This window comes from Bubalus bubalis, chromosome 23 (assembly GCF_019923935.1).
Source record: "Bubalus bubalis isolate 160015118507 breed Murrah chromosome 23, NDDB_SH_1, whole genome shotgun sequence".
NCBI lineage: Eukaryota > Metazoa > Chordata > Mammalia > Artiodactyla > Bovidae > Bubalus > Bubalus bubalis.
The window spans coordinates 33,651,202-33,676,239 of NC_059179.1; the positions used below are offsets into that span (position 1 = coordinate 33,651,202).

The 25,038-nt window shown below is 44.9% G+C and overlaps 1 protein-coding gene across 39 annotated transcripts in view; it reads left to right on the forward strand.

Moving 5' to 3' along the window:
• The window catches only part of TCF7L2 (transcription factor 7 like 2), a 202,379-nt gene extending 188,105 nt beyond the window's left edge, over positions 1–14,274 (forward strand). For 18 of the 39 annotated variants that reach the window (XM_044934959.2, XM_025274430.3, XM_044934961.2 and 15 more), the window contains 4 exons: positions 4,554–4,602; positions 5,195–5,245; positions 6,520–6,592; positions 12,106–14,274. In XM_044934959.2, coding sequence (XP_044790894.1) covers positions 4,554–4,602; positions 5,195–5,245; positions 6,520–6,592; positions 12,106–12,529 — 597 coding nt within the window. In that variant the 3' untranslated portion in view covers positions 12,530–14,274. Of the gene's footprint in view, positions 1–4,553; positions 4,607–5,194; positions 5,246–6,519; positions 6,593–7,222; positions 7,296–12,105 lie in introns of all 39 variants that reach the window. The other 21 variants (XM_044934964.2, XM_044934971.2, XM_044934975.2 and 18 more) reach the window with 7 other exon arrangements.
• The last annotated feature ends 10,764 nt before the right edge of the window (positions 14,275–25,038 follow it).

The window sequence follows — 25,038 nt, forward strand, 5'->3', positions numbered from 1 at the left end:
AACTCAAGTTCTGGGCTCATTCGCCTCTCTAATGGATGAAATGTCTCTTATTTTGCTTCGTACTTCATTACCTGGCATTTAGTTTCATGAAGTGATTTTTACCATCCACTCTTTGGGGGCAAACAGAACCTGTCTTAACGCTGGCAGCAGGCATCTCCTCCTGTTTCTTGTTGATGGTACTGAGCCATGGATGATTCTTCTACCATCCGTGCTCCCTGACCGAGCTCTCCTCTGGCCTTCACCTGTGGTGGGGAAGCTCTCTGTGTATGAGAGTTGAGATCTATTCAGTTAGTGCTGTTTGTGAGCTTACTGTCAGCACAGTATTGTGGGGTTTGAGTTAAATCAGAGCTCTCTCAGAACTTAACCAGGAAGCACAAGACATCCGCATTGAATGTGTGGGTCCTGGGCAAAGACTGTTTTCTGCTTCCACTGCCCCGCTGTTCCAAGTGTCTTCACTCTTTAGTCTCATACCTTTACACACACGCGTGCTTCTCTACTCTTTGCCATGTGGATGGGGAGGACCGAGACACCTGTGTCTCCATCTCCACAGCCACCCGTCTCCTCACAGGTCCCACGCGCTTCACTCAGCAATAGAACAGATTCCTCCTCGGGAGTCGAAACAGGAGTCATAGCTTGTACTTCCCAATGACACACTGGCTCCTCACAGAGCCCTCGTCACTCACAGACCGTCAGGCGCAGGCTCTTAGCTGCTTGGGACCTCTCCATTCGACCTCAGCATGTGTGCGGTGGAGGAGCCTTTCTTCTGGAGCTGAAAGGAAGAGGATAAGAAAGCTAACGCTCTCCCACAGGCTTGCTGTTCACCCTCACCTGACCTCGAGGTGGAGACTGCCAGCAGCAGGCAGGCCCTGCAGCTCCCCACACATAGAGCTATCTCATTTCAGGACAGCTGCTCTCCTGGTTTCGGGTCAGAAGTTCTTAGAGTTCATCTCCAGCTTCTCCCTGCTACAGACCCAATTCTTTGAGGAATCTAGAATGGTACCACAGAGAGGAATTCAGCTACTCTCTAGGTATCCTATCCCCAGTAGACATTTTGGGGCAGACGAGAGCCTTCATGTACAGCTGTGCAGGCGTGCACTGCACAGCCTTAGCGTGTGCCATGCACACTGTGGTCTGTGTGTGTGCTGCCTCCTGGAGTCCTGTAGGGTGATATCTCCACAAAGGTATGGGCTGGCTTTGTGAGAGCTTCAGAAGAATACAGCCGTGGACTTCCTGGACTCAAGACAAGATATTGCCCAAGGCTTCTTAAGAAGTGTTTTCTAGGTTTCAGAAGGTTCTCAAGACACTTGAAATGATTTTAGCTTGGTTTTACATTGGGACGAGGTTTGGTATAATAGGGGAACCCCTGAAAAGACTTGAGATCAAGTCTAGAGGTAATATCTGGATTTGGGGCTATAGGAGCTTTCCCACTCATAAGGGGTACTGTCAGATTCCTTTATCAGCAGCTCATTGCACGTGGCTTTGAACACACATAGCCCTCCATTTGTTCCTTCTTTCATTCTTTCATTCTTCTCTCATTCACTTCCTCTCTCATCTCAGGAAGTGGTCTAGAACAATAATTAAACTGTTTACAGATTGAATTGTTGTGGGAACTATTTAGCATTTTTTTTTTTTACTGATTTGACATAGAAGCTTCTATAAATTACTCTGGGTGTTGTCAAGTTCTGAAGGTTCTTCTGGGAAAAGTTTTCTGAACTAATATCCTTATGCCTCTTGCACGATCCTGCTTTTCTAGCCCAGTGGTGATAGAAGCCTTTATACGCTACCTTAGCTGAATAGAATTGAGTAAAACAGTCACATTTGGGGGGTTGGACTTGGTGCACACTCTGGAACACACAAGCAAAGATTTCAGTCATAGAGTGATGTCTAACCCGTGACATTGTAATAGAAGTTACTTCCTTTTTAGCTCTTCTATACTGAGTCAACGAGATAAATCCCCAGTAATTTACATATCGTGAGTTTTTCCCTCCCTCACCATCATATTTGAGGCCTTTTCTTTCTTTTGTTACATTTAAAGAGATAACAAGGGGGCCGCCTCCCTTGAAAGGCATCTCCCTATTCACTTCATGATGTTGATTCGTTCCTTCATATCCTCTTCCAGTTGACACAGTCCCTGCCCTCTAGAAGCATTTAGTCTGAACGGTCATTGCCTCAGTCATGAACATCTCAGTTTTGTATCCCACATGGATGGCTTCCCAGGGGTGAAGGAATTGTCACCTGCCTTTCAGAATATATTTCAGGAGATTGAACATGGGTGAGCCCTGTATTGGAGATGACTGGGAAGCCCTTGACTCCATGGATGCCGCACTGCCTGGAACTGAACCATTTCTGTGCCTGGCTGAGGTTTTCTTTCAGGTTCCTAAATAAACTGAAGCTGGCTCCTCCTGCTGTTCCAGGATGGCCGGGTAGTGCTTTGCTCCTGGCGTAGGAGAGGCACAGGCATGAAGGTGGGCAGCTGGGGCTCATGAGAAAGCACACAAACTCCTTTCTTTGCTTCTTCTTTTAAGTTGTATGCCAAGGAACGGAACATGTTTCTAGTGGAAACAATGAGGGCCCAGGCAGATTTCCCTGATGCCACAGGCCCCAGATTTGAGAGGCTTTCTCTAGGACTCTTGACCCTCAGCCCTCATGTAGATCTAAGACTCTGAGGCATCCCTGCCTTGGCGTCCCCCTCACAGAGCCGTGGGTTCTCAGGTTTTCTGCCTATGGCTTTTCTTTCTTGTTTCTTCTTGAGTTGATGTCAACACACCATGAGAACTTCTGAAAGTCACTCAGTTGTGTCCAACTGTTTGCGACCCCACGAACAATATATAGTCCATGGAATTCTCCAGGCCAGAATACTGGAGTGGGCAGCCTTTCCCTTCTCCAGGGGATCTTCCCAACCCAGGGATCAAACCCAGGTCTCCCACATTACAGGTAGATTCTTTACCAGCTGAGCCACCAGAGAAGCCCAAGAATACTGGAGTGGGGAGCCTATCCTTTTTCCAGTGGATCTTTCCAACCCAGGAATCGAAGGGGGGTCTTCTGCATTGCAGACAGATTCTTCACCAGCTGAGCTACTAGGGAAGCGCAAACTAAGCCAACCACGAGGCAAAGGATGTTTGGATATTCTGAAACAAATAGACATGACATTTTGCTTGTGACATTTCATATAGACCAGGCGGCTAATTCATGTGGATGGGACCAGAGCTATTGGGGTGAGGGAAAACTAGTTTCAGATAAGGCGGGGAGGTGGTTACCTCTGCAGAATTCATCCCCAATCCCATTGCACATTCACATCTGTGGGCAGACCGTCAAGATAGCAGGGAGGGTCAGGTGGGGAATGTGAATGACTCCATGCAATGCTTGACCCGTAATCCATTAAGAGCCTTCCTCAGAGGACAAGGCCGTAAATATGAAGGCAGCGTAGTCTAGTGGATAAGGGCTGTGGAACTGAGGTCACCTGGGTTCCCGTCGACAGCATCATCTGATAGCTATGTCATTTCAGGAAACTGCATGCACCCCTGTATCTCAGCGTCCTTATCTGTAAAATCTGATGGTGATCGTGCTTGTTAAATAGGATTGTGTGAGGATAAGTGGGTCACTGGGCATAGCACACTAGAGCCTTGTCTGGCACAGAGCATGTGCTCAGTAAATGGTAGCTGTCATTACTAGTAGTATAACGTGTGTTAGTCGCTCAGTCGTGTCCGACTCTCTGCGACCCCATGGACTGTAGCCTGCCAGGCTTCTTTGTCCATGGAATTCTCCAGGCAAGAATACTGGAGTGGATTGCCATTCCCTTCTCCAGAGGAACTTCCCAACCCAGGGATCGAACCCTAGTCTCCTGCATCGCAGGCGGTTTCTTTACTGTTTGAGCTACAGGGAAGTCCATATTACTAGGAGTATTACAGTCATTACATAAGTGGAAAATGGTGAGGACCAAATGTTCTCCTTTATGGATGTCCACTCAGCAGTTTGAAAAGGAGCTCAGATGGTTTCTGGTTTTATTTCGCTTTTTTTTTTTCCCCTTCTGACTTTAAAATCAAGACCCATGCTACAGTGCTAAGAAAATCCCCTACTAAGTCTTAATTTTTTGATTCCGAGTGAGCAGCTTTTGGCCTAAAGAGATTTGCATGGGGCAAGGGGTTCTCGTGGCCATCTCAAAATCACTCATTCGTCCCTTGGCTCTTGGGCCACTTCCAATCCTGTCTCTCCACACCTCTCTGAATCTTTCCCCATCCAGGCCTCATTCCCCCTTTTATGGATGCTCTGGATCAGGTTTGAGGGTGGACACAGATGTATAGGAAAAGAAGTTTTCCTCTCTGCCCCACTGATACCATCTCTTCCGCTAGGCATGCGTTCCTCTAGCTGGACCACAGTCGAAGGGCACCTGGACTAAAGGGAACCGGGGTTTGGAAAACACTCAGGAGTGGGTGTGGCTGGAGATGGCAGGTGGTGTCCCTCCTCCTGTCGCCTCCTCTCCAGGTGAGCCCAGACGTTGTCGTCCTCCCATCTGTTTCCTGAAATAATGCCCTGTGTTTCATCTGTTTATCTAGGGGAAAAAGAAGAAGAGGAAAAGGGACAAGCAGCCCGGGGAGACCAATGGTAAGTTAGAATAAGCAGGATAGAGGAAGGGAGCTGTATTCTGAGGACCACTCTTTTATGTCAGGCTTCTATCTGGGGGAGGCAGGAGAAATTCAAGGCCAGGATGTTGTGGGGCGGGGGGAACCCATCTTAGCGAGCCTTTTTGTTTATGCATTTTAATTAATTGCTTCATGACTGCCCTTTTAAAGCTAGTAACATTCATTGTTGCATGAAAAGCACATTGTAAGTCTAGTGGAATGTGTTTTTAAATAACTGCAGAGCCTGTAAGCGGAGAGCGGTAGGCATGCCTAGACGGGGATTTATACAGTCTGCTTATTTTGTATGTGTCTGAGTAAGGATGAGGAGGGGGCTAGGGGAGCAGAGGGGGTGTGTGCGAGTGTTTGATGTTAACTGGGCTGTTCCTGAATGTTCTGATGCATGCCTTTACAGTGGTCTATTGCACCCGATTTAAATTAAGGAGGTTTGTCATTCTCTAGAAGAAATTAGAAATACTGCATAGGCAATCTCAGAGGGCCCTTCGAGAAGGCCAGGCTTTTACAAACAACGACAAAAACATTGTGAAGGCTTTGTATAATTTGTTCTTTTTTTTCAGAACACAGCGAATGTTTCCTAAATCCTTGCCTTTCACTTCCTCCGATTACAGGTGCTAATGTCATTTTGAGTCATTAAAATAGTTGATAAACTGTTTTTTAATTTTTCTTGCCATTATAGTTTTATTAACATGAAAACACGTATGACCTTTGAACATTCTTTAAAATGACCATCTACATGATTTCGTATGTTTCAGTAGATTTTTTTTTTTGCTTTTGTTGTTTTTTTTTTTTTTTGAATTTAATTTAACTTCTGCTTTGTTTATTTATTTTTCCCGTAACAGTTGTTTAAGCCATGATGACAGTGATTTAGAGTTGAACTAACTGTGCAAATTGAATATGCAGTATTTCTTTCAAAGAGACTGGTTTAAAAAAAAAAAACCAACAACAACAAAATGGAAGGAATTCAGTAATAAACCTCCTTAATCTAATGGCATTTTTTCATCGCTCCCACTAAGTTTTCTCACGCAAGCATGCATCCGCAGTATGATTATTTTTTTCCTTTGCTTTTTTTTTATTTTCGTTTTTTTTCTTCTTTCACTTTTCTGCTCATAACTTGCAAATCCACTAGCATTTCACTGATTGTACCTGCTTAAATGCCGCTGTGAGCTTCTAACTAACTCCTAACAGCTCATTCACACAGCCTATTGACCTTTATCTGTTCCTCTCTTAATATTAATGAAAATAGATTTAAAGAAAAGATGAACATTCCAAAAGCTGCAATATCCCAGTACCACAACCCCTTTTCTTTCTTTCTTTCTGTTTCGTTTTGTTTTGTTCTGGTTTTATTTGTAGTTTTTTGTTTTTTGTTTTTTTCCTTTTTAAACTGTTGTACTCTGAGAAGAAAAGAGCATGTGACAAACTTAATTCCCTCCTTTGCTTTATTTTCTTCTTTAAGAAAAACAAATTGAGAGGAAAAAAAAAGAAAAAGCAGAACCAAAAGAAGAAAAACATTATTTAAAAGCTAGTTCTTGAGGAGCTAACATCCCTTTATCAGTTCAAACAAATCGGAGAGACAGTCCTCAAAGAAGGGATACTGCAGCTTTATTTGCAACAGCTAATTTCACGAGTTGAATAAGAATGTGATTTTTTTTTTACCTTTTTTTTTTTTAATTAAAGAAAGTTAAAAATCAAAAGTCAATATTTTGTAATTAGTAACCAGGTCATTGATTTATTCCCTTTTTTATTTTTATTTTTTTCTTATTTGTATCTTTCTCTTCCCCCCCTTCCCTCTCTCTCCCTCCCTCTCTCTCTCTTTTCTCTTCTCTCCCTCTCCCTCTCTCCCACGTCCTTCTCCTCTGCTCGCTTCTCTCTTGAACTCATTCAGACCTGAGCGCTCCTAAGAAATGCCGAGCGCGCTTTGGCCTTGATCAACAGAATAACTGGTGCGGCCCTTGCAGGTGTGTATAGATTTCCCAGATTCGCTGTGCTGGTTTGCAGCTGGTCTATTCGGTCCTTTCCCCCCTTCTCCGGCCTGTTGCTTTGTAGCTCTGTGTGTGGATCTTAGGAGACAGGAGGGCGCGGGACACTGCTCTGTGAGGGACGTGCTTGTCCTCCTCGCTGCTGCTAGCCACAATGCCACTGTAAAACAGCATCATTTGTGCCTCCTCGGGTCAGCGACAGCAAACCCCAGCGCGCCCCCTCCCAGGGAATGTTGCCTGCCAGCCCCCTCTTCCCGACCGCCCGGGATGGGGGCCCAGTGACATCCATCGTGAGCCTGGCCTAGGTAGAAACAAACAACGTCACCTTCTCCCCCTCCTCTTCTCTCTCTGTTTTTATTTTTTTATTTTTTCCTGGTTGTTTTTTGGTTTCTGGTTGTTGTTTTTTCTTTTTGTGTTTTATCATTTTATTTTATTATTTTTTCTTTTGGCGCATAGAAGTCCTTTCCCTTCATGTCCTTGGTGAGGGAAGACAGGCACAGAGAGCCAAGGTGATAGCGAAGACGAGTCAGCTGTAGCCGAGATTTTACATCCAACTGAGCACGACCCACCATTGTGTTGTGTTTTTTTGTGTTTACCTTATGCTAACAGATGCAAATACTCCAAAGAAGTGTCGGGCACTGTTCGGGCTTGACCGACAGACTTTATGGTGCAAACCATGCAGGTATATTCCCTACTGCAAGGCCTTTGGGAAAAATCAAAGCATTCTGTCCTTCTGGTACCTTAGTGCGTCAATGTATTTTGACCTCATTCCCATCTACTTCCCCGCTGGCATCAATGACTAATGATCCTCATTCTTCAAAATTTCCTTGCTAATTTTATGCTGTGTCCTCTACTTTTCTCTTTCTCTCTTTCCCCTGTTCTTATAAATAACATATCCCTGGTGGTAGGACTTAGACCACAGACCTCACAGACCAGGACGGGCACTTACCCTTTTGCTCTGAAAGCCGGCATCCTGGATCTGGCCTGGCCCTGTCAGTGCTTCTGTGGCATGTCTGCAGGACAGAGGGAGACCCACCGTGTCCCGAGGTTTGAAGGAGCTCAGGTTGGCAGTGATAGCATTCCCGTGTACTTGGAGTCTAGACACTTGGAGAAGGGCCCTGGGGGAAGGCTTCTTTTAGTTTTGTTTTGTGTTTTTGTTTATTTTCTGTTTTAAAACCACATCTCTGGACAGAGGAGCTTGGTTAGCTGACATTGTTTTACAGTGCTGAAAAGAAGCGTGGCATTCAACGGCATGCACCAGCTACAGGACCACAAGGGTCACGCACTGCAGTGCCGCTGGCCTGCACGATGGAAAAAAAGAAATATGTATATGTGTCTATACATATATTTAGAGAGACAGAGCTCTGGTTCCAAAGGGAATCAGAAGAGTCCAAATTAAACGCCTGTGTTCCACCTGCAGGTTCCATCCAACCTGTAATTTCAGGGAAGGTATAGGTACTTCCTTCTTGGTGGAGGGATACCAGCTAGTTCCTGTCTCATTTCCTTTCCTTTAATGACCACCTTTGGTTAAATTTGTTGTTTCTTTGTTCTGATACAAGCAGTCTTTGAATTTGGAATATTATGATGGTAGGTATCTCAACACCCAAACACGCCCCCTGTCTGTAGTGCCTCCCCTGTCACGTGTCCCCTTCCTCCATGCCCTTGCCGTGTGTTCCATGTTTAGACGCTAGCTCCCATGTCCATTCCATCACATGCATGCCCACCAGTCTCCTGCGCCTCTCTCCCCCTCCTCCAACGCCTTACCAGAGAAGCACCTCATGTTGACCAGACGTTGAGGGGAGCTGGGGCCCAAGAGCCTTTCTTGAGAGAGACCTCCCTCCACAGGCAACCCTTTGCCCATTGAGTGAGGATGGGGGGCCTTGGGTGCTCGTCCAGCAGGAGAGGGAACCCCCACCTGTTCTGTGAGACAACAGTGTCCCTGGAGGTGACAAATAGTTTTGCCACTCAGTCCTGGGATCTTGTCTGTGCAACAGAAAAGAGTTTTCATGGTGCAGCTGGTGGAGGGTGTCAGAGATTTCCCTAGGGCTGGCCTAGAAGATGGAACCTCTGATGACCCTTTATAGGCAGTGAATTTGTATCAGACCTTTATTTGTGCTGAGTAGGAAGAGGACTAGCTGCTGAATCACCACTCCGCCATGGCGAGAGGTTAGCTTATCCCAGGGCAGCTCCTAAGGGGGCCTCCTCACACTCTGCAGAAAGGTGCGGCTGACACCGGTGTGTGCCCCTCGCAATGTGGTTTGTGGCCTGGTTTGTGTCTTTTATTTGTAGGACGTGAGTGGTGGTGTATGAATCCCTCTTACTGCTTTGGAAGCAGTTAACTGCGAGTTAGACCTGGCATTTTTGGGGGCTGAAAGTTATCATGTCCCACATTTACTAACTAGATAGTCCCTTCTCAGACCTAGCTCCAACCTCATTTAAACCCTGAGTGTGGAATCCTCCTCAGAAACAAGAGTTTTCGTGACATTTTTAACAAAGCAAAACAAAACAAACGACCCCAAGGCTTCGGAGCTGCTTCATAAACATGGTTTTCTACAGTGCAGCTTGGGGGCAGCTGTCAGTGTGCAGCGTGGCTGCGCAGATGCTGAGCCTCCCCGCCCGCCCCCGCCCCAGCGCCATCTTTCCTCTTTCCTGCCTCAGCACCCTTAGACCTTCCCCGGGGCCATTTTTCCTTCATTGGGGTGCTTGTTTCCCACTCTAAAAGCTTTAGCAATGCATTATCTGCTCCTTTAAGGGTGTGATTCCAAAATAGGGTCAGGAAGAATTCTTACTTTCCTTTCAGAATGAATCCATAAGAAGCTAAAAACCGATTTTTCAGGGGCCACACCTTGATGAGAGGTGGAGCCTAGGTGGAGGAGGATAAGAGAATGGGTCTTGTCCCTTTTTTCCTCCACTTTTCCTCTTGACTTTGCTAGGATCTCTGGCTTGATGCTAAATTAGTAATACAGGATATGCTTTTAAAAAATAATAAAAGGATTTGCAAAACAAGGCATTTTCTGGCCTGTCCGAAATGTGTGGGTTCCAACTGCCATCTGCTCTGCCACCTCTTAGAAGGAGCGGTCACCGTGTCATTCATAGTCCACATGTCTTGTGTTCAAATGCCCCCCACTAATCCCCAGGACATGGAAACTTCAAACCATGAGGAGGGCAGAATGGGGGAGGGGAGCACCAGAAATGTTCCCAGCTAATCAGGGCTCCTCGCTCCCTGCACAGGGTTTCTAATTTTACTTGACATTTGAGGACATTTTAACAAGATTCTGTTTTGAGCCCACCAAGTTGCTTTTCCCATCTTTTCACTCTGCCCTAATATAGCATGGAACGCTGCTGGATGTCATTCCCTTGTTTCCTGTTATTTTTTTCCCCCTGTTCTTTCTTTGTCCCTTTCCTCTTTCCCCCTCTCTCATTTGTCCCTTTTGCTTTCTCAGTTTTGCTTATGCCCCTCCCTTTCTTCTCCCATTTTTAAAATGCATGGACATCTTAGTTTTTTGAGCATGTTTTGATCTGCAGGCTAAGGTGGTTTAAAACTCTTAAGAGGCTTAATTATTTTATCTTGGGTTTCTGGGATGGGAGCAGAACCCACAGTCCATTTCAGTCTATCCCAGAGGAGGAAAAGGAACCTTGTCAACTGGAAGGTGAAGGCAGGCTGTCCTCACTTTCCTGGAGTTCCTTCCGACCCAGAGCAGGGATGGAGAGGCCCTGAAGCCACTGGCCCAATGGGTCTCGGCCTCTGGGAGGCAGGAAGGACTGAGCATGTGCCCTTTCGCCCCCCACCTCCCCTCCCTCCTGCCATCTTGCTGAGTCCACACCCCACGCACTGAGGGGCATCATCAGGCAGCTCTGGGGCACAAACCCAAGGAGGCATTCAGTGCACTCACTTCCTTTCAAAGGTCACTGACATCTGACAGTGGTGGCCTTCAACTGGGCAGCATCTTGGTTGCTTTCCCATGACCGGAAGCCAGCCGGTACTCACACACTTGTTTTTAGACAGTGTTATCGGCCGCGGTTCGGACTGTATTCTTAGGTCAGCACATCCCCTGTATCTGCATTATTTTTAATAGCATGAGTGGGGCTGATTGCCAGGATCACCTGTCCTACCACATACGATCCCATCAAACTGGGATGAATACTAGGGGGAAGATGTGAGGTCACACGCTCAGTGTCTTGAACTGACTTCGCCCACCTCAGATGGATAAGCACAAGAGGCTCTGAAATTCTCAATCCTATTTCTTACATAAACAGGAAATGGAGAGGGGAGACTCTGGTTTTGGCGCAGGGCAAAATTAGTCTTTCTGGTTTAAACACTACTGATAACCCCCCACCCCCACCCCCGATTCAAGAAAGTCCATGCTGCGACTCCCTGGCACTTCTTCTTGGTTGTCACTTCCTTGTGATGGGCTGAACCCTTACTCATTGGCCCTGGCATATGGACCAGGGCGAGTTGCCCCTCCATCCCCATTCTCACCATCTCTCCTTCTAGCCTTCTCACTATGGGGTGGGGGAGGGGAAGACCCCAAATCTTAAAAAAAAAAGTTTGAATCATAATTTAATCCACAACCTGCAGGCCATACGACCAGTTATTCTTGTTCCTTTGGATCATTTTCTGTTTTTCTTATTCTTCCCCCTCCCCCACCTTTGTTTATCCTCTTCTACCTGTTTTTTGGTGGTTTTATTTTTTTGTTTATTTTTGTTTTGTTTTTTAGTTTATTTGGTTTTCTTTTCGTTTCCCTCTCCCCCCCTGTCCACGCCCCCCTTCACAACTGATTCTGACCTCTCTTGATTTGGTGTGGTTCTTAACAGACAAGCCCAAAAAGTTCTCTGGGCGCCAGCAGCCTCTGGTGGTGGTGGTGGTGGTTGGTGGTGGTGATGGTGGAGGTGGTGGGATAAAACCTTTTCAGCCTCTTGCTCGCGCTGCCTTTAAGCTCTGTGGGCTCAACAGTCAGCATTTTGAGTTTCAGATGGATATGAGGCGCCTGGGGAGGGAGCTCTGTCTGTCTCTTTTACACACATGTACACACACACACCCATTGAGGGCTGGGGGCGGTAGTGGTGGAAATGAAGGGGGATGGTTACCACGGGAAATGAAGGGATGTCTAAGCCAAAAAAGAGAAACGAACAAGCTCTTGAGCTCCTCTCAGTGTGGACGCAGCCGCTGTCTGTCACGGTCCACAGGTGGCGCCCTTGAGCCTGCTCACTTACATTTGGTCAGTGGGAAGGCGGGTGTTTAGCGGGGCAGGGGAAGCAGGTAGGTAGGGAGCTGTGCGGTCTGACACTTCATTCGCCAGAGCGGGCATATAGCTCAGTGAGCCGGGCACCCCAGCGTGGCGTTAAACGTCCCCTGGCCGCTGGGCGATGTCTCCCCGGGGGGCACCGTTAGGTGGCGGTCCTCTTGGCTCTGAGCAGTAGATAACTCTCTCCCTTGGCATCTTTGCCCTTTATTCACAGATAACTCTCTCCCCTCCCTCCCCTGTTTCTAGGAGAAAAAAAAAGTGCGTTCGCTACATACAAGGTGAAGGCAGCTGCCTCAGTCCACCCTCTTCAGATGGAAGCTTACTAGACTCGCCTCCTTCCTCCCCCAACCTGCTAGGCTCCCCCCCCCAGGACGCCAAGTCACAGACTGAGCAGACCCAGCCTCTCTCGCTGTCCCTGAAGCCCGACCCCCTGGCCCACCTGTCCATGATGCCTCCGCCGCCTGCCCTCCTGCTTGCCGAGGCCGCCCACGGCAAGGCCCCTGCCCTCTGTGCCAACGGGGCCCTGGACCTGCCTCCCGCCGCTCTGCAGCCGCCTGCCATCCCCCCCGCATCTCTGGCACAGCCGTCGACATCTTCCTTACATTCCCACGGCGCTCTGGCCGGGACCCAGCCCCAGCCACTGTCCCTCGTCACCAAGTCTTTAGAATAGCTTTACCCTCCTCAGCCCCGGGTGCTTTGTGGAGTGTTTTCCTCTTGCTTTTTCTTTATTTCCAGTTCCGCCCCACCCCGCCCCCACCCTCCTGCCCGGTTTTCGTGTTGTCCTCTTCCGTTTGTGCCACGTGGCTACATTAGTTAATGTTTATCGAGTTCATTGGTCAATATTTGACCCATTCTTATTTCAATTTCTCCTTTAAATATGTAGATGAGAGAAGAACCTCATGATTCTACCAAAATTTTTATCAACAGCTGTTTAAAGTCTTTGTAGCGTTTAAAATATATATATATATACATAACTGTTATGTAGTTCGGATAGCTTAGTTTTAAAAGACTGATTAAAAAACAAAAAGAAGAAAAAAAAAAGCAATTTTGAAGCAGCCCTCCAAAAGGAGTTGGTTCTGTATTATTTGTATTAAATACGAGCTTGCGAACCAATCATTTTACATCTGGTTTTTAAACCATAAGGGCACAAGGAATGCAGTGCCATTTACTTTTTTTTTTTTTTTCTGTGTGAAACAACTTTTATTGTGATGTTACTTGTTATTGTTTAAATGTACAGAAACAAAGGGTTAAAAATGTGTTAATATACCTTGTTCCATGGTGTTGTTCTTTTGGGGGGAGGGGGTTGCTATTCAACAATTAATGGAATCACATTGCTGTTGGACCAGTAGTATTTATTGCTTTAGAGATTGCTCGTCGAACCTGTACGTTGTCCCTTTTAAAATATGTTTTCCTTTTTCTTGAAACTGTATAAAGTTTTTTTCCCCTTAGCATAAGCATCTTATATATAACAACTCATTTGTACAAGGTTTTTAAGTTTATATATAAAATGTGTATATATATATTTTTTGTTTCCCTTTTGGACTTTTTTTTTTTTTTTTTTTTTTTTTTTTGCCGTATGAAACCCAGATACCGCCAAATGGACATTAATAGTTGCATTAAAGGATCAGTAGCATTAACAAAAGTTGCTTTAAAAGCCATTATGTAAAACAAGACTTGAACATTAGTGAGGGGATCTTACACGCTGTACCAGCAGCAGTGGGGATTGTCCCGTTTCCCCTGTGAACTCACAGGCGAGCACCCTGCACCCTGAGGACATGGACTGACCGTGTGCAAAACTTTATGTGCCAAAATTCTCAGTGACTTTAGCTTTCTCCCTCTTTTTGATGCTGTAATTTTCGTTCATCATGTTTTGCTGTGATGTTACATAGGTAGATTTGTATGTAGTTTTAATGTCACCTATAACAAGACGTGTTTGGTAGCAGATTGTCCAGAAAGCATTTTAAATGAAGAGGTATAAACCCTTAAGGGCCAAAAATTCTGTATATTAGATTACTCTTAAAGGAAAAACCAGCTGCCGCTTTTATGTACCCGTATGACATACAAGTAGGTAGCAAACTTTAAAAATAAAAAAAAAAATCTAGGCATGTTGATGTTACAAAATGCTGTATAAAGCTAAACCTGTTCATTCAGTGCCATTGTAGTTGACATGAAGCGATTGTAAAACTGTCTCCGGTTTTTCTCTGGTTTATTAAAATGCTAACTATAACATTTTTTTGTGAATACTTTGAATGTTTCCTAACAATTGTGATGTTACTGTTCCGTTTTATGCTCTTATTCCAATTTCATTTTTAATGGTTTGGAAGCCATTTTTGTAATGAATAAATGTTCATGCTGTACAGTATCTGTAGCATGCCATTCTGGATTAATAAAAGCAACTTAGTATGTGCAGATAAAGGCTGGTCACTTGTTTCTATAATTTGGGTTTTATCTCTGGGGAAACTAGATCTGCCTTCAGCAAGAGAAATGTGTTCCCAAGGTGGAACTTGAGACCCTGTGGTTGGTGTGGGTGATGGGTGGTGATGTGGATACCAGAAAGGGTCCCTGAACTCTTTATTTTCCCGTCTCATTCTTAATGCCTGTTTGGCATAGTTTGTGTACCTGGTTAGTTCATTTCTGAAAGCAAAAGTCACTCTTAGGGCTATACGACTGTCACTCTGATATATCTGAGTTGGCCCTCTGAGTATCAAGCAGAAATGATTTAATTCTTATTAATGAAACTTAGTTCACCAGGAGGGAATTTAAGAAAGCACATCATTACTATTTAAGGATCATTGATGTGAAAGTATCCTTATTTCTTTGTAAGAATCACATACAGGGATGAGGGTTCAGGATGGGGAACACATGTATACCTGTGGCGGATTCATGTTGATATATGGCAAAACCAAGACAATATTGTAAAGTTAAAAAATAAAAGAATCACATGCAAGGAGAGATGCCAGGGTGAGCGATTGTTAAGCAAGAAAGCTTTTAGAAAACGGATCAAGGTACTTCTGTTACAAGTTTGCAGGGAGGACTCCTGCTATCCCTGAGACTCAAGTTCAGGACTCCACCCTGGCCAGCATGCAAGTTCACCGCCATCACCAACAAGGGCCACAATAAAGATCTTCCCAAGGTTTCCACTGCGTTCATTCCTCATGCTGGCTGGGATGAATGGTTGGATAGATGGGCGCATGTGTAGCTCCACTTGTCTGGATAACCTCGCCTTCAAAGGACGTGATTTCACTGGACACAGAAGCAGTCTGTGTCACCGCCCTGTTACTTCCAATTACACAGTATCGTCATCAAGGACTTTAAAGCTCCTTGGAAGCTCTGCTTTGCTCAAGTTGGTTTTTGTTCTGTAAAATCTTGATATTTTTGTCTTCAGTTGTTTTGTATATCCAGGAAAAAGTGATTCTGGTTGTCCTTCCCTATTTTATTTTGCACACTGGGCCCAGGGTAACCTTTGAAAACATTTGTGTTATTTGACAGTATCTGTTTTTTTGTGGCAGTGTGCCAAGCCACTGATGAGCATTTTCTCATTTCTTCCTAACGCTACCACTTGAGGTAGATTTTATCCTCCACTTCCACCCTCTGCTTTATTTTCTAAAACTGGGTTTAGGAACTCAGAGTGTGTGTCTTGTTCAAGACCACACAGCCTGTAGGGTGGTGGAGCTGGGATTTAAGTTTAGCCCTGACTCCAAACCCATGCTCTTAATACTAAGATATATTTCCTTGCATAATGAAGATGGTCCTCCTCCCAAACAGAGTGATGGGATGGTCCTTTTGGAGACTTCCTTGTTTGCCCCATCCCTTCCTCCCCAGCACATACTCAGTTTCCCGTAAATGTATTTTTGCTCTTCTGCTTTCAAAGATCTGGTTGCTGTCTGCCTGGAAGGTCTGCTCTGCTCCTGCAGCCTCGCTGCTCCTCATCCTTCAGTTCCCCTCGTAGATGATGGTGATGATGTCTCTCTTCTGTGTGACCTTTCAGCTTCCTGTTTTTCCCTCCCATTAATGCTCTCACCCACCATCATGCCCATTGGACGTGGCTGAGTTAGGCCAGTAATAGCACCACTGAGTTTCATGGACATTTTGGGCTGGATAACTCTCTGTGGTAGGGGACTGTCCTATGCCTTGTAGGGTGTTAGCATCCATGGCCTCTACCCAGTAGATGTCAGAAGCACCCCACTCCCCGGCAGTCATGACAATCAGAAATGTCCTCCAACATTGCCAAATGCCTCCTCGGGATCAAAAATCACACCCAGTTGAGACCCATTGCTCTAGAGAGTCCCTCAGGAGGACAAGAGCTTTGCTGCTCACTGCTCTATACTAGGGTTCTGGTTGAGCACCTGGCACATAGATGGTGTTACATTCATGTTTGTTGTGGGAAAGAATAAATGAAGTTGGCCAACACCACACCTGTATTGCAGGAAGCAAGAAAATGGAAGCTTTCCATAATGCTTCCAAATGTGTTCCTAGAACTTTCAAGTTCTCAGTTACTTCCTTAATCCTTTCAGCTTTGCTGGAATATAACTCATTGCCCTTGTTATAAAGGCTGAAAAATGCCAGGTGGAGGTAGGGGTTGATCCTCCATCATCAGCCCAACCTGGGTACAGATCTCTTCCTAAAATTCAAACTACAGATCACCCAGCTATGTGCTTCCTGACCTATAACACTTGAGCTTTGAGGATCTTCTCTCTACCCCAATGTAGAAGTTCCTTTCCCTCCAAGCTTCTCAAATGCCCAGCCAAGTCCTTGCCCTTCATTTCTTCTCTTGACATCAGTTTGGTTTCTTCCTACCTATGGAGTTTACTTGCAAATTGAACATCTTCCCATTTCATCCATGGGAAGAATCTGTGGCTTTTTGTTACTAAGGGACCCTAAGACAACATCTAGGAGCCCGTGACTCAATCACTGAGCCATATGCTTCCTGACCTCTATTGGGACCTGGCCAAGGAAGTTTGTGTAGTTGTTCAGTTGCCAAGTCATGTCCAACTCTTTGCAACCCCATGGACTGCGGCATGCCAGGCCTCCCTGTACCTCACCTCTCTCGGAGTTTGCCCAAGTTCATGTCCATTGAATCAGTGATGCCATCCAACCATCTCATCCTCCGTTGCCCTCTTCTTCTGCCCTTGATCTTTCCCAGCATCAGGGTCTTTTCCAATGAGTTGGCTCTTTGCATCAGATGGCCAAAGTATTGGAGCTTCAGCTTCAGCATTAGTCCTTCCAGTGAGTATTCGAGGTTGATTTCCTTTAGGATTGACAGGTTTGATCTCCTTGCTTTCCAAGGGACTCTCGAGTCTTCTCCTGCACCACAGTTTGAAAGCATCAATTCTTTGGCACTCTGCCTTCTTTATGGTTCACCTCACATCCGTACATGACAACTGGGAAAACTATAGTCTTGACTATATGGACATTTGTTGGCAAAGTGATGTTTTTGCTTTTTAATACAATGTTTGGTTTTGTTTTAGGTTTCCTGCCAAGAAGCAGTGGTCCTCTAGTTTCATGGCTGCAGCCATCATCCACAGTGATTTTAGAGTCCAGGAAGAGGAAATGCGTCACTGCTTCCACCTTTTCCCCATCTATTTGCCATGGAATGATGGGACTGAATGCCATGATCTTAGTTTTTTAAATGTTGAGTTTCAAGCCAGATTTTTCACTCTCCTCTTTCACTGCTATCAAGAGGCTCTTTCGTTCCTCTTTGCTTTCTGCCTTTAGAGTGGTATCATCTTCATATCTGAGGCTGTTGGTCTTTCTCCCCATAGTAGTAGTGTGTATTAGTCACCCGTGGCTGCTTTAACAAATGAACACACACTTGGTGGCCTAGCTCTCACAGCTCTGGGGGCCAGAAGTCAAAGCCAGGGTGTGCTTTCTCCAGATGTTCTGGTGGCTGCCTACAGTCCTGGGTGTTCCCTGTCTTGTAGCCACATCACTCAGATCTCTGCCTCTACCTTCTCATCACTGCCTCCTCTGCATCTGTCCTGAAAGTCCCCCTGCCTCTGTCTTATAAGGATACCTGGGATTATGTTTGTGCCCCCTGGATGATCCCGGATAAGCCACTTCTCTCTAGGTCCTTAACTCAATCACATCTTCTGCCATATAAAGTAATAAAGGTTCTAGAATTAGGATAGGAACATATACTTTAAGGGGCTACCCTTCAGCCCACAACAGAGGCATTTGCCAATTCTGGGACAATTGGCAGGGTCTTAGAACAGAATCCTCCAGAATGAGTAGTTGTTCCACTGTTGGTGGTGGTTTTGGACAATCCCGTGCCAAGAGGGATTATTATAGTAAATGTGTTTCCATTTCAGATAATGGAAAATTCACTTTTTATTCTGATGATGTAGATGCATAGAGGGTCAGAACCTTTTGTCTGGATCCAGGATTTGAAGAGGGGAAGCATGTGGGAGCAGTGGCATGAACCTGAGCTTGGAGTATCCTCCATCTGACTCCCTCACCGTGTGGCCTTGGGTGATGCCTCCATCTCTCTGAGCCTCTGTTTCTTCATCTAACACCTGGTGACAATATGTCATTTTGTCAATATGACAAGTGTCATTTTGACAGATCCTGATGAGAGCTGGAATGCAGAGTGCCTGGAATAATAAATCATAGTGTTTATTATTATCACAAAAGCAGAAGGCTGGTCATAATTATTTGTTTTCCTTATTTCTCCTTGGGATTCCACTAATCTGAATCTTTAAACCCAGGTTGCTGCTGCTGCTAAGTCGCTTCAGTCGTGTCCAACTCTGTGTGACCCCATAGACGGCAGCCCACCAGGCTCCCCCGTCCCTGGGATTCTCCAGGCAAGAACACTGGAGTGGGTCGCCATTTCCTTCTCCAATGCATGAAAGTGAAAAGTGAAAGTGAAGTCGCTCAGTTGTGTCCAACTCTTAGCAACCCCATGGACTGCAGCCTACCAGGCTCCTCCATCCCTGGGATTTTCCAGGCAAGAATACTGGAGTGGGTTGCCATTAGAGAATTACAGAGATCTGGATGTGGAAAATGAAAGTCAAAATCAAAGTCACTCAGTCGTGTCTGACTCTTTGTGAGCCCATGGACTAGTCCATGGAGTTCCCCAGGCCACAATACTGGAGTGGGTAGCCTTTCTGTTCTCCAGGGGATCTTCCCAACTGAGAAATCAAACCCAGGTCTCCTGCACTGCAGGTGGATTGTTTACCAGCTGAGCCACCAGGGAAGCCCCTGGATGTGGAAGACCTGTCCTTATTGTAGTCAAGGGACTGTAGGCCTGGGATACTGTGACTGTCCACGGTCATTCACTTTACCTGGAACTTCATGGTCCAAGGAATAATACTACCTTTTGGAGAGCCACAGCTCTGGCTGACATGCTTTTTGTGACATGGACGTATGTTTTTAATTAAAGCCTTTTGGAAAGAAACTAAAGAATAGCCTAAAGGTCTTGTGCATCAAGGCAAGTGCTAGAAACCAGAGCTTGGAATCACTAATAAACAAAGCTAGAGGTCTGATGCTCTAGAGGGCTCCCCTCTGGGGTTGGCATCGTCATCTCCCATTTCAGATCAGGTCCGGCATTCCCTGGTGTGTGGTGATGGCAGAGGCCGGCATGAACCCTGGTGTGGGTCTGATGGGCAACTTTGGTGAACTCTGAGTCTGGGTTTTTTAAAGCTAGAATTTTGTGAGTGCACTTAATGGGAGCTATAAGCACACTGATTCATTGATTCACTCATTCATTCATTTAACAACTATTTCTTGAGCACCAATTTGAACCCAGCACTGAGAAATCTGTATGTGGGTCAAGAAGCAATAGTTAGAACTGGACATGAAACAACAGATGGGTTCCAAATCAGGAAAAAGAGCACATCAAAGCTGTATATTGTCACCCTGCTTATTTAACTTATATACAGAGTACATCATGAGAAATGCCAGGCTGGATGAAGCACAAGCTGGAATCAAGATTGCCGGGAGAAATATCAGTAACCTCAAATACGCAGATGACACCACCCTTATGGCAGAAAGTGAAGAACTAAAGAGTCTCTTGATGAAAGTGAAAGAGGAGAGTGAAAAAGCTGGCTTAAAACTCAACATTCAGGAAACGAAGATTATGGCATCCAGTCCCATCACTTCATGGCAAATAGATGGGGAAACAGTGGAAACAGTGACAGACTTCATTTTGGGGGGGGCTCCAAAATCACTGCAGATGGTGACTGCAGACATGAAATTAAAAGATGCTTGTTCATTGGAAGAAAAACTATGACCAACCTAGACAGTATATTAAAAAACAGAGACATTACTTTGCCAACAAAAGTCTGTCTAGTCAAAACTATGGTTTTTCCAGTAGTCATGTATGGATGTGAGAGTTCGAATATAAAGAAAGCTGAGTGCCGAAGAATTGATGCTTTTGAACTGGGGTGTTGGAGAAGACTCATGAGAGTCCCTTGGACGGCAAGGAGATCCAACCAGTCCATCCTAAAGGAAATCAGTCCTGATTATTCATTGGAAGGACTGATGCTGAAGCTGAAACTCCAATCCTTTGGCCACCTGATGCAAAGAACTGACTCATTTGAAAAGACCCTGATGCTGGGAAAGATTGAAGGCTGGAGGAGAAGGGGATGCCAGAGGATGAGATGACTGGATGGCGTCACCAACTCAATGGACATGAGTTTGAGTAAGCTCTGGGAGTTGGTGCTGGACAGGGAAGCCTGGCGTGCTGCAGTCCATGGGGTCGCAAAGAGTCAGACACGACTGAGCGACTGAACTGAACTGAACTGGCACAGAGGTCTGGGTAAAGTCAGCTTGGTCTCTGTTTTTCCCTCTGAGCTCAATCCTGCAGTATCTAAATGGGACACAGTCTTTAAGAAAAGGGGCCATCAATATTCCTGAAGCCTGGACTAGCTGCTCACCTGGAAAGTGGCTTCATAGAAGGATAATGACCAGAGGATGTGCTGAAAACTCTACCCATGTTTCTCATTTAATCCTCATGGGAATAGAGACTCCTTTTATGTTCATTTTACAAGTGTAGAAATTTTGAGACTTAGCAAGGCTAAGTTGCTTACTTAGACACATATCTGGATCTTCTTACCTTAATTGCATCTTTAAAGGCCATATCTTCAAATACAGTCACATTCTGAGGTACAAGGGATTAGGAGTTCAACATATGAATTTGATGGGGGATACAATTTAGTCCAGGGCTTCCCAGGTGGCTCAGTGTTAAAGAATCTGCCTGCCAATGCAGGAGATGCAGGAGACATGGGTTTGATGCTGGGTTGGAAAGATTCCCCTGGAGGAGGAAATGGCACTCTATTCCACTATTCTTTCTGGTATGATCCCATGGACAGAGGAGCCTGGCAGGTTATAGTTCTTGGGGTTGCAAAGAGTTGGATGCACACTCAGGCACATGCACAATTTAGCCCATAACAAGTTTTTTTCTTGGAGGCTAATTACTTTACAATATTGTGGTGGTTTTTGCCATGCATTCACATGAATCAGCCATGGGTGTACATGTGTTCCCCACTCTGACCCTCCATCCCACCTCCCTCCCCATTCCATCCCTCTGGGTCATCCCAGTGCACTAGCCCTGAGCACCCTGTCTCATGCATCGAACCTGGACTGGTGATCTATTTCACATATGGTAATATACATGTTTCAATGCCTTTCTCTCAAATCATCCCGCCTTCGCCTTCTCCCAGAGTCCAAAAGTCTGTTCTGTCTCTTTTGCAGTCTCGCATATAGGGTCATCATTACCATCTTTCTAAATTCCATATATATGTGTTAATATACTGTATTGGTGTTTTTCTTTCTGACTTACTTTGTATAATAGGCTCCAGTTTCATCTACCTCATTAGAACTGATTCAAATGCATTCTTTTTAATAGCTGAGTAAAGGTCCATCTAGTCAAGGCTATGGTTTTTCCAGTGGTCATGTATGGATGTGAGAGTTGGACTATAAAGAAAGCTGAGCGCCAAAGAATTGATGCTTTTGAACTGTGGTGCTGGAGAAGACTCTTGAGAGTCCCTTGGACTGTAAGGAGATCCAACCAGTCCATCCTAAAGGAGATCAGTCCTGGGTGTTCATTGGAAGGACTGATGTTGAAGCTGAAACTCCAATACTTTGGCCACCTCATGCGAAGAGCTGACTCATTTGAAAAGACCCTGATGCTAGGAAATATTGAGGGCAGGAAGAGAAGGGGACGACAGAGGATGAGATGGTCCTCAATGGACATGGATTTGGGTGGACTCTGGGAGTTGGGAGGCCTGGCGTGCTGCAGTTCATGGGGTTGCAAAGAGTTGGACACAACTAAGCGACTGAACTGAACTGAACTGAATATTCATTGTGAATATGTACCACAGCTTTCTTAACCATTCGTCTGCTGATGGACATCTAGGTTGCTTCCATGTCCTAGCTATTGTAAACAGTGCTACAATGAACACTGGGGTACACGTGTCTCTTTCATTTCTGGTTTCCTTGGTGTGTATGCCCAGCAGTGGGATTGCTGGGTCATGTGGCAGTTCTATTTCCAGTTTTTTAAGGAATCTCCACATTGTTCTCCATAGTGGCTGTACCAGTTTGCATTCCCACCAACAGTGTAAGAGGGTTCCTTTGTCTCCGCACCCTCTCCAGCATTTATTGTTTGTATTTTTGATAGCAGCCATTCTGACCGTTGTGGGATGGTACCTCTTTGTGGTTTTGATTTGCATTTCTTTGATAATGAGTGATGTTGAGCATCTTTTCATGTGTTTGTTAGCCATCTGTATGTCTTCTTTGGAGAAATGTCTGTTTAGTTCTTTGGCCCATTTTTTGATTGGGTTGTTTATTTTTCTGGAACTGAGCTGCAGGAGTTGTAGCCCATAACAAAAGTTTTTATAGTTTTATGTATAGAGATTTTGCATGTCTTTCATCCAACTTATCCCCAAATATTTCATGTTTTTTGAAATGATCATAAGTGGTATTTAAAAAATTTTATGTTCTATTTGATTGATGCTAGTATATCAAATTACACTTGATTTTTTTATATTAACCTTTCATCCAATAGCCTTGCTAAATTCACATATGAATTCTAATAGGTTAGCTACAGCTTTTTTGGATGTTTCTATCCACACCATTGTATTATCTGCAAATACTGATAATGTTATTTCTTCTCTTCCAATCTTTATATGCCCTCTTCTGCTTTTTTGTTTTTTTCTTTATTACTCTGGTGAGGGCCTCCAACAGAACGTTGAATAGAAGTGCTGATATTGGACTTCCTTGTCTTTTTTCTGAACTCAGGGGAAAGCATTCACTATTTTACCATATGTATAAAAGCTGTCTTAAAACTCAACATTCAAAAAACGAAGATCATGGCATCCAGTCCCATCACTTCATGCAAATAGATGGGGAAACAATGGAAACAGTGACAGACTTTATTTTCTTGGGCTCCAAAATCACTGCAGAGACAATGCAGCCATGAAATGCAAAGACCCTTGATCCTTGGAAGAAAAGCTGTGATAAACCTAGACAGTGTATTAAAAAGCAGAGGCGTTACCTTGCTGACAAAGGTCCATATAGTCAAAGCTATGGTTTTTCCAGTAGTCATGTATGGATGTGAGAATTGGACCATAAAGAAGGCTGAACAACAATGAATTGATGCTTTTGAATTGTGGTGTTGGAGAAGACTCCTGAGAGTCCCTTGGACAGCAAGGAGATCAAACCAGTTAATCCTAAAGGAATTAATCCTGAATATTCATTAGAAGGATTGATGCTGAAGCTGAAGCTCCAATACTTTGGCCACCTAATGTGAAGAGCCAACTCATTACAAAAGACAGTGATGTTGGGAAAGATTGAAGGCAGGATGAGAAGAAGGGGACAACAGAGGACCAGATGGTTGGATGGCATCACCAACTCAATGGACATGAGTTTGAGCAAACTCTGGGAGATAATGAAGGACAGGGAAGTCTGGCGTGGTGCAGTCCATGGGGTCACAAAGAGTCAGACACGATTGAGAGACTGAACGACAATAATGTGTATTGTCAGCTGCTTTTGTAGATTGTTGTTTAATTGCTAAGTCGGGTCTGACTCTTTGTGACCCCAGGTACTGCAGCACGCCAGGCTTCCCTGTCCATGGGATTTCCCAGGCAAGAATACTGGAGTGGGTTACCATTTCCTTCTCCAGGAGATCTTCCCAATCCAGGGATCAAACCCATGTCTCCCGCATTGGCAGGCAGATTCTTTACCACTGAACCATCAGGGAAGCCCTCTTTTGTAGATACGTGCTTTTTTAAGTCTTAGTTTGTTGAGAGCATTTATCATAAACTCAAAGGGTGAAAAGGCAAGGCACAGGTAGATAATATTTGTAACACATTTATCTCATGAAGGACTGATATCCAGGAGAATAAAAAAGTTCCTAAAAATCAAAAGGAAAGATAGCTTAATCAACTGAAAGTGGGCAAAACCTAAAACCAAACCAAACAAAAATGAGACTAGGTGATTCACAAAAAAAGAGAGGATATTCCAATAGCATAAGTTTACCTCTAGTAGATGATCATAGCAGCTTTATTCATAATGACCATAAACTGGACTCATACACACTGTCCATCAATAATAGGATGGATAAATTGTGGTTTTCATACAATGGGTAGTTCTCATCCAGTGTGCTCACAATCCCTCTGGACTCTTCCTATAGACAATACACACTCCATTCCACTGAAATGCTGGAGATGATGTTGGGTAGGTGAGGGGGACAGAAGTCCTCTCGGTGGTTTGTCTTGCCTGGAGCAGGAATAAAAGACTGCAGCTATGATCACCATGTGGTCTGCAGCCTAGGGCCTGGTAGGCGAGCAACCACAGCCAGAAGTCATGAAACAAACCTTTTGAAAAAAAATGTAATGCCCCCTGTTCACTCGGTTTATGGAATTATGAAGAATTCGGGTTAAGCAATGTTAACTTCCTCTGGATTCTAAAGGTAGCAGTGGTTACTACTTAAAACAAGCTAAGTACTGCCCACCTCTCACCCATATCCTTGGTAGCTTTATGAGACCAAGGGTGGAAGGAAATTCACAGTGAAAAAATGTGGATGGAGTGGGGCTACTGGAATGGCCCCTAAGGATAAATACTAAACTTACACATTAAATTCCTATTAATAACTTTGCAGATAATATCCTGCTAGAAACCACTCTGGTTCTGTATTTGCTTTTCAGGGTGCAAGGGTTGGAGGGGAGGGTGGAAATGGGAAAT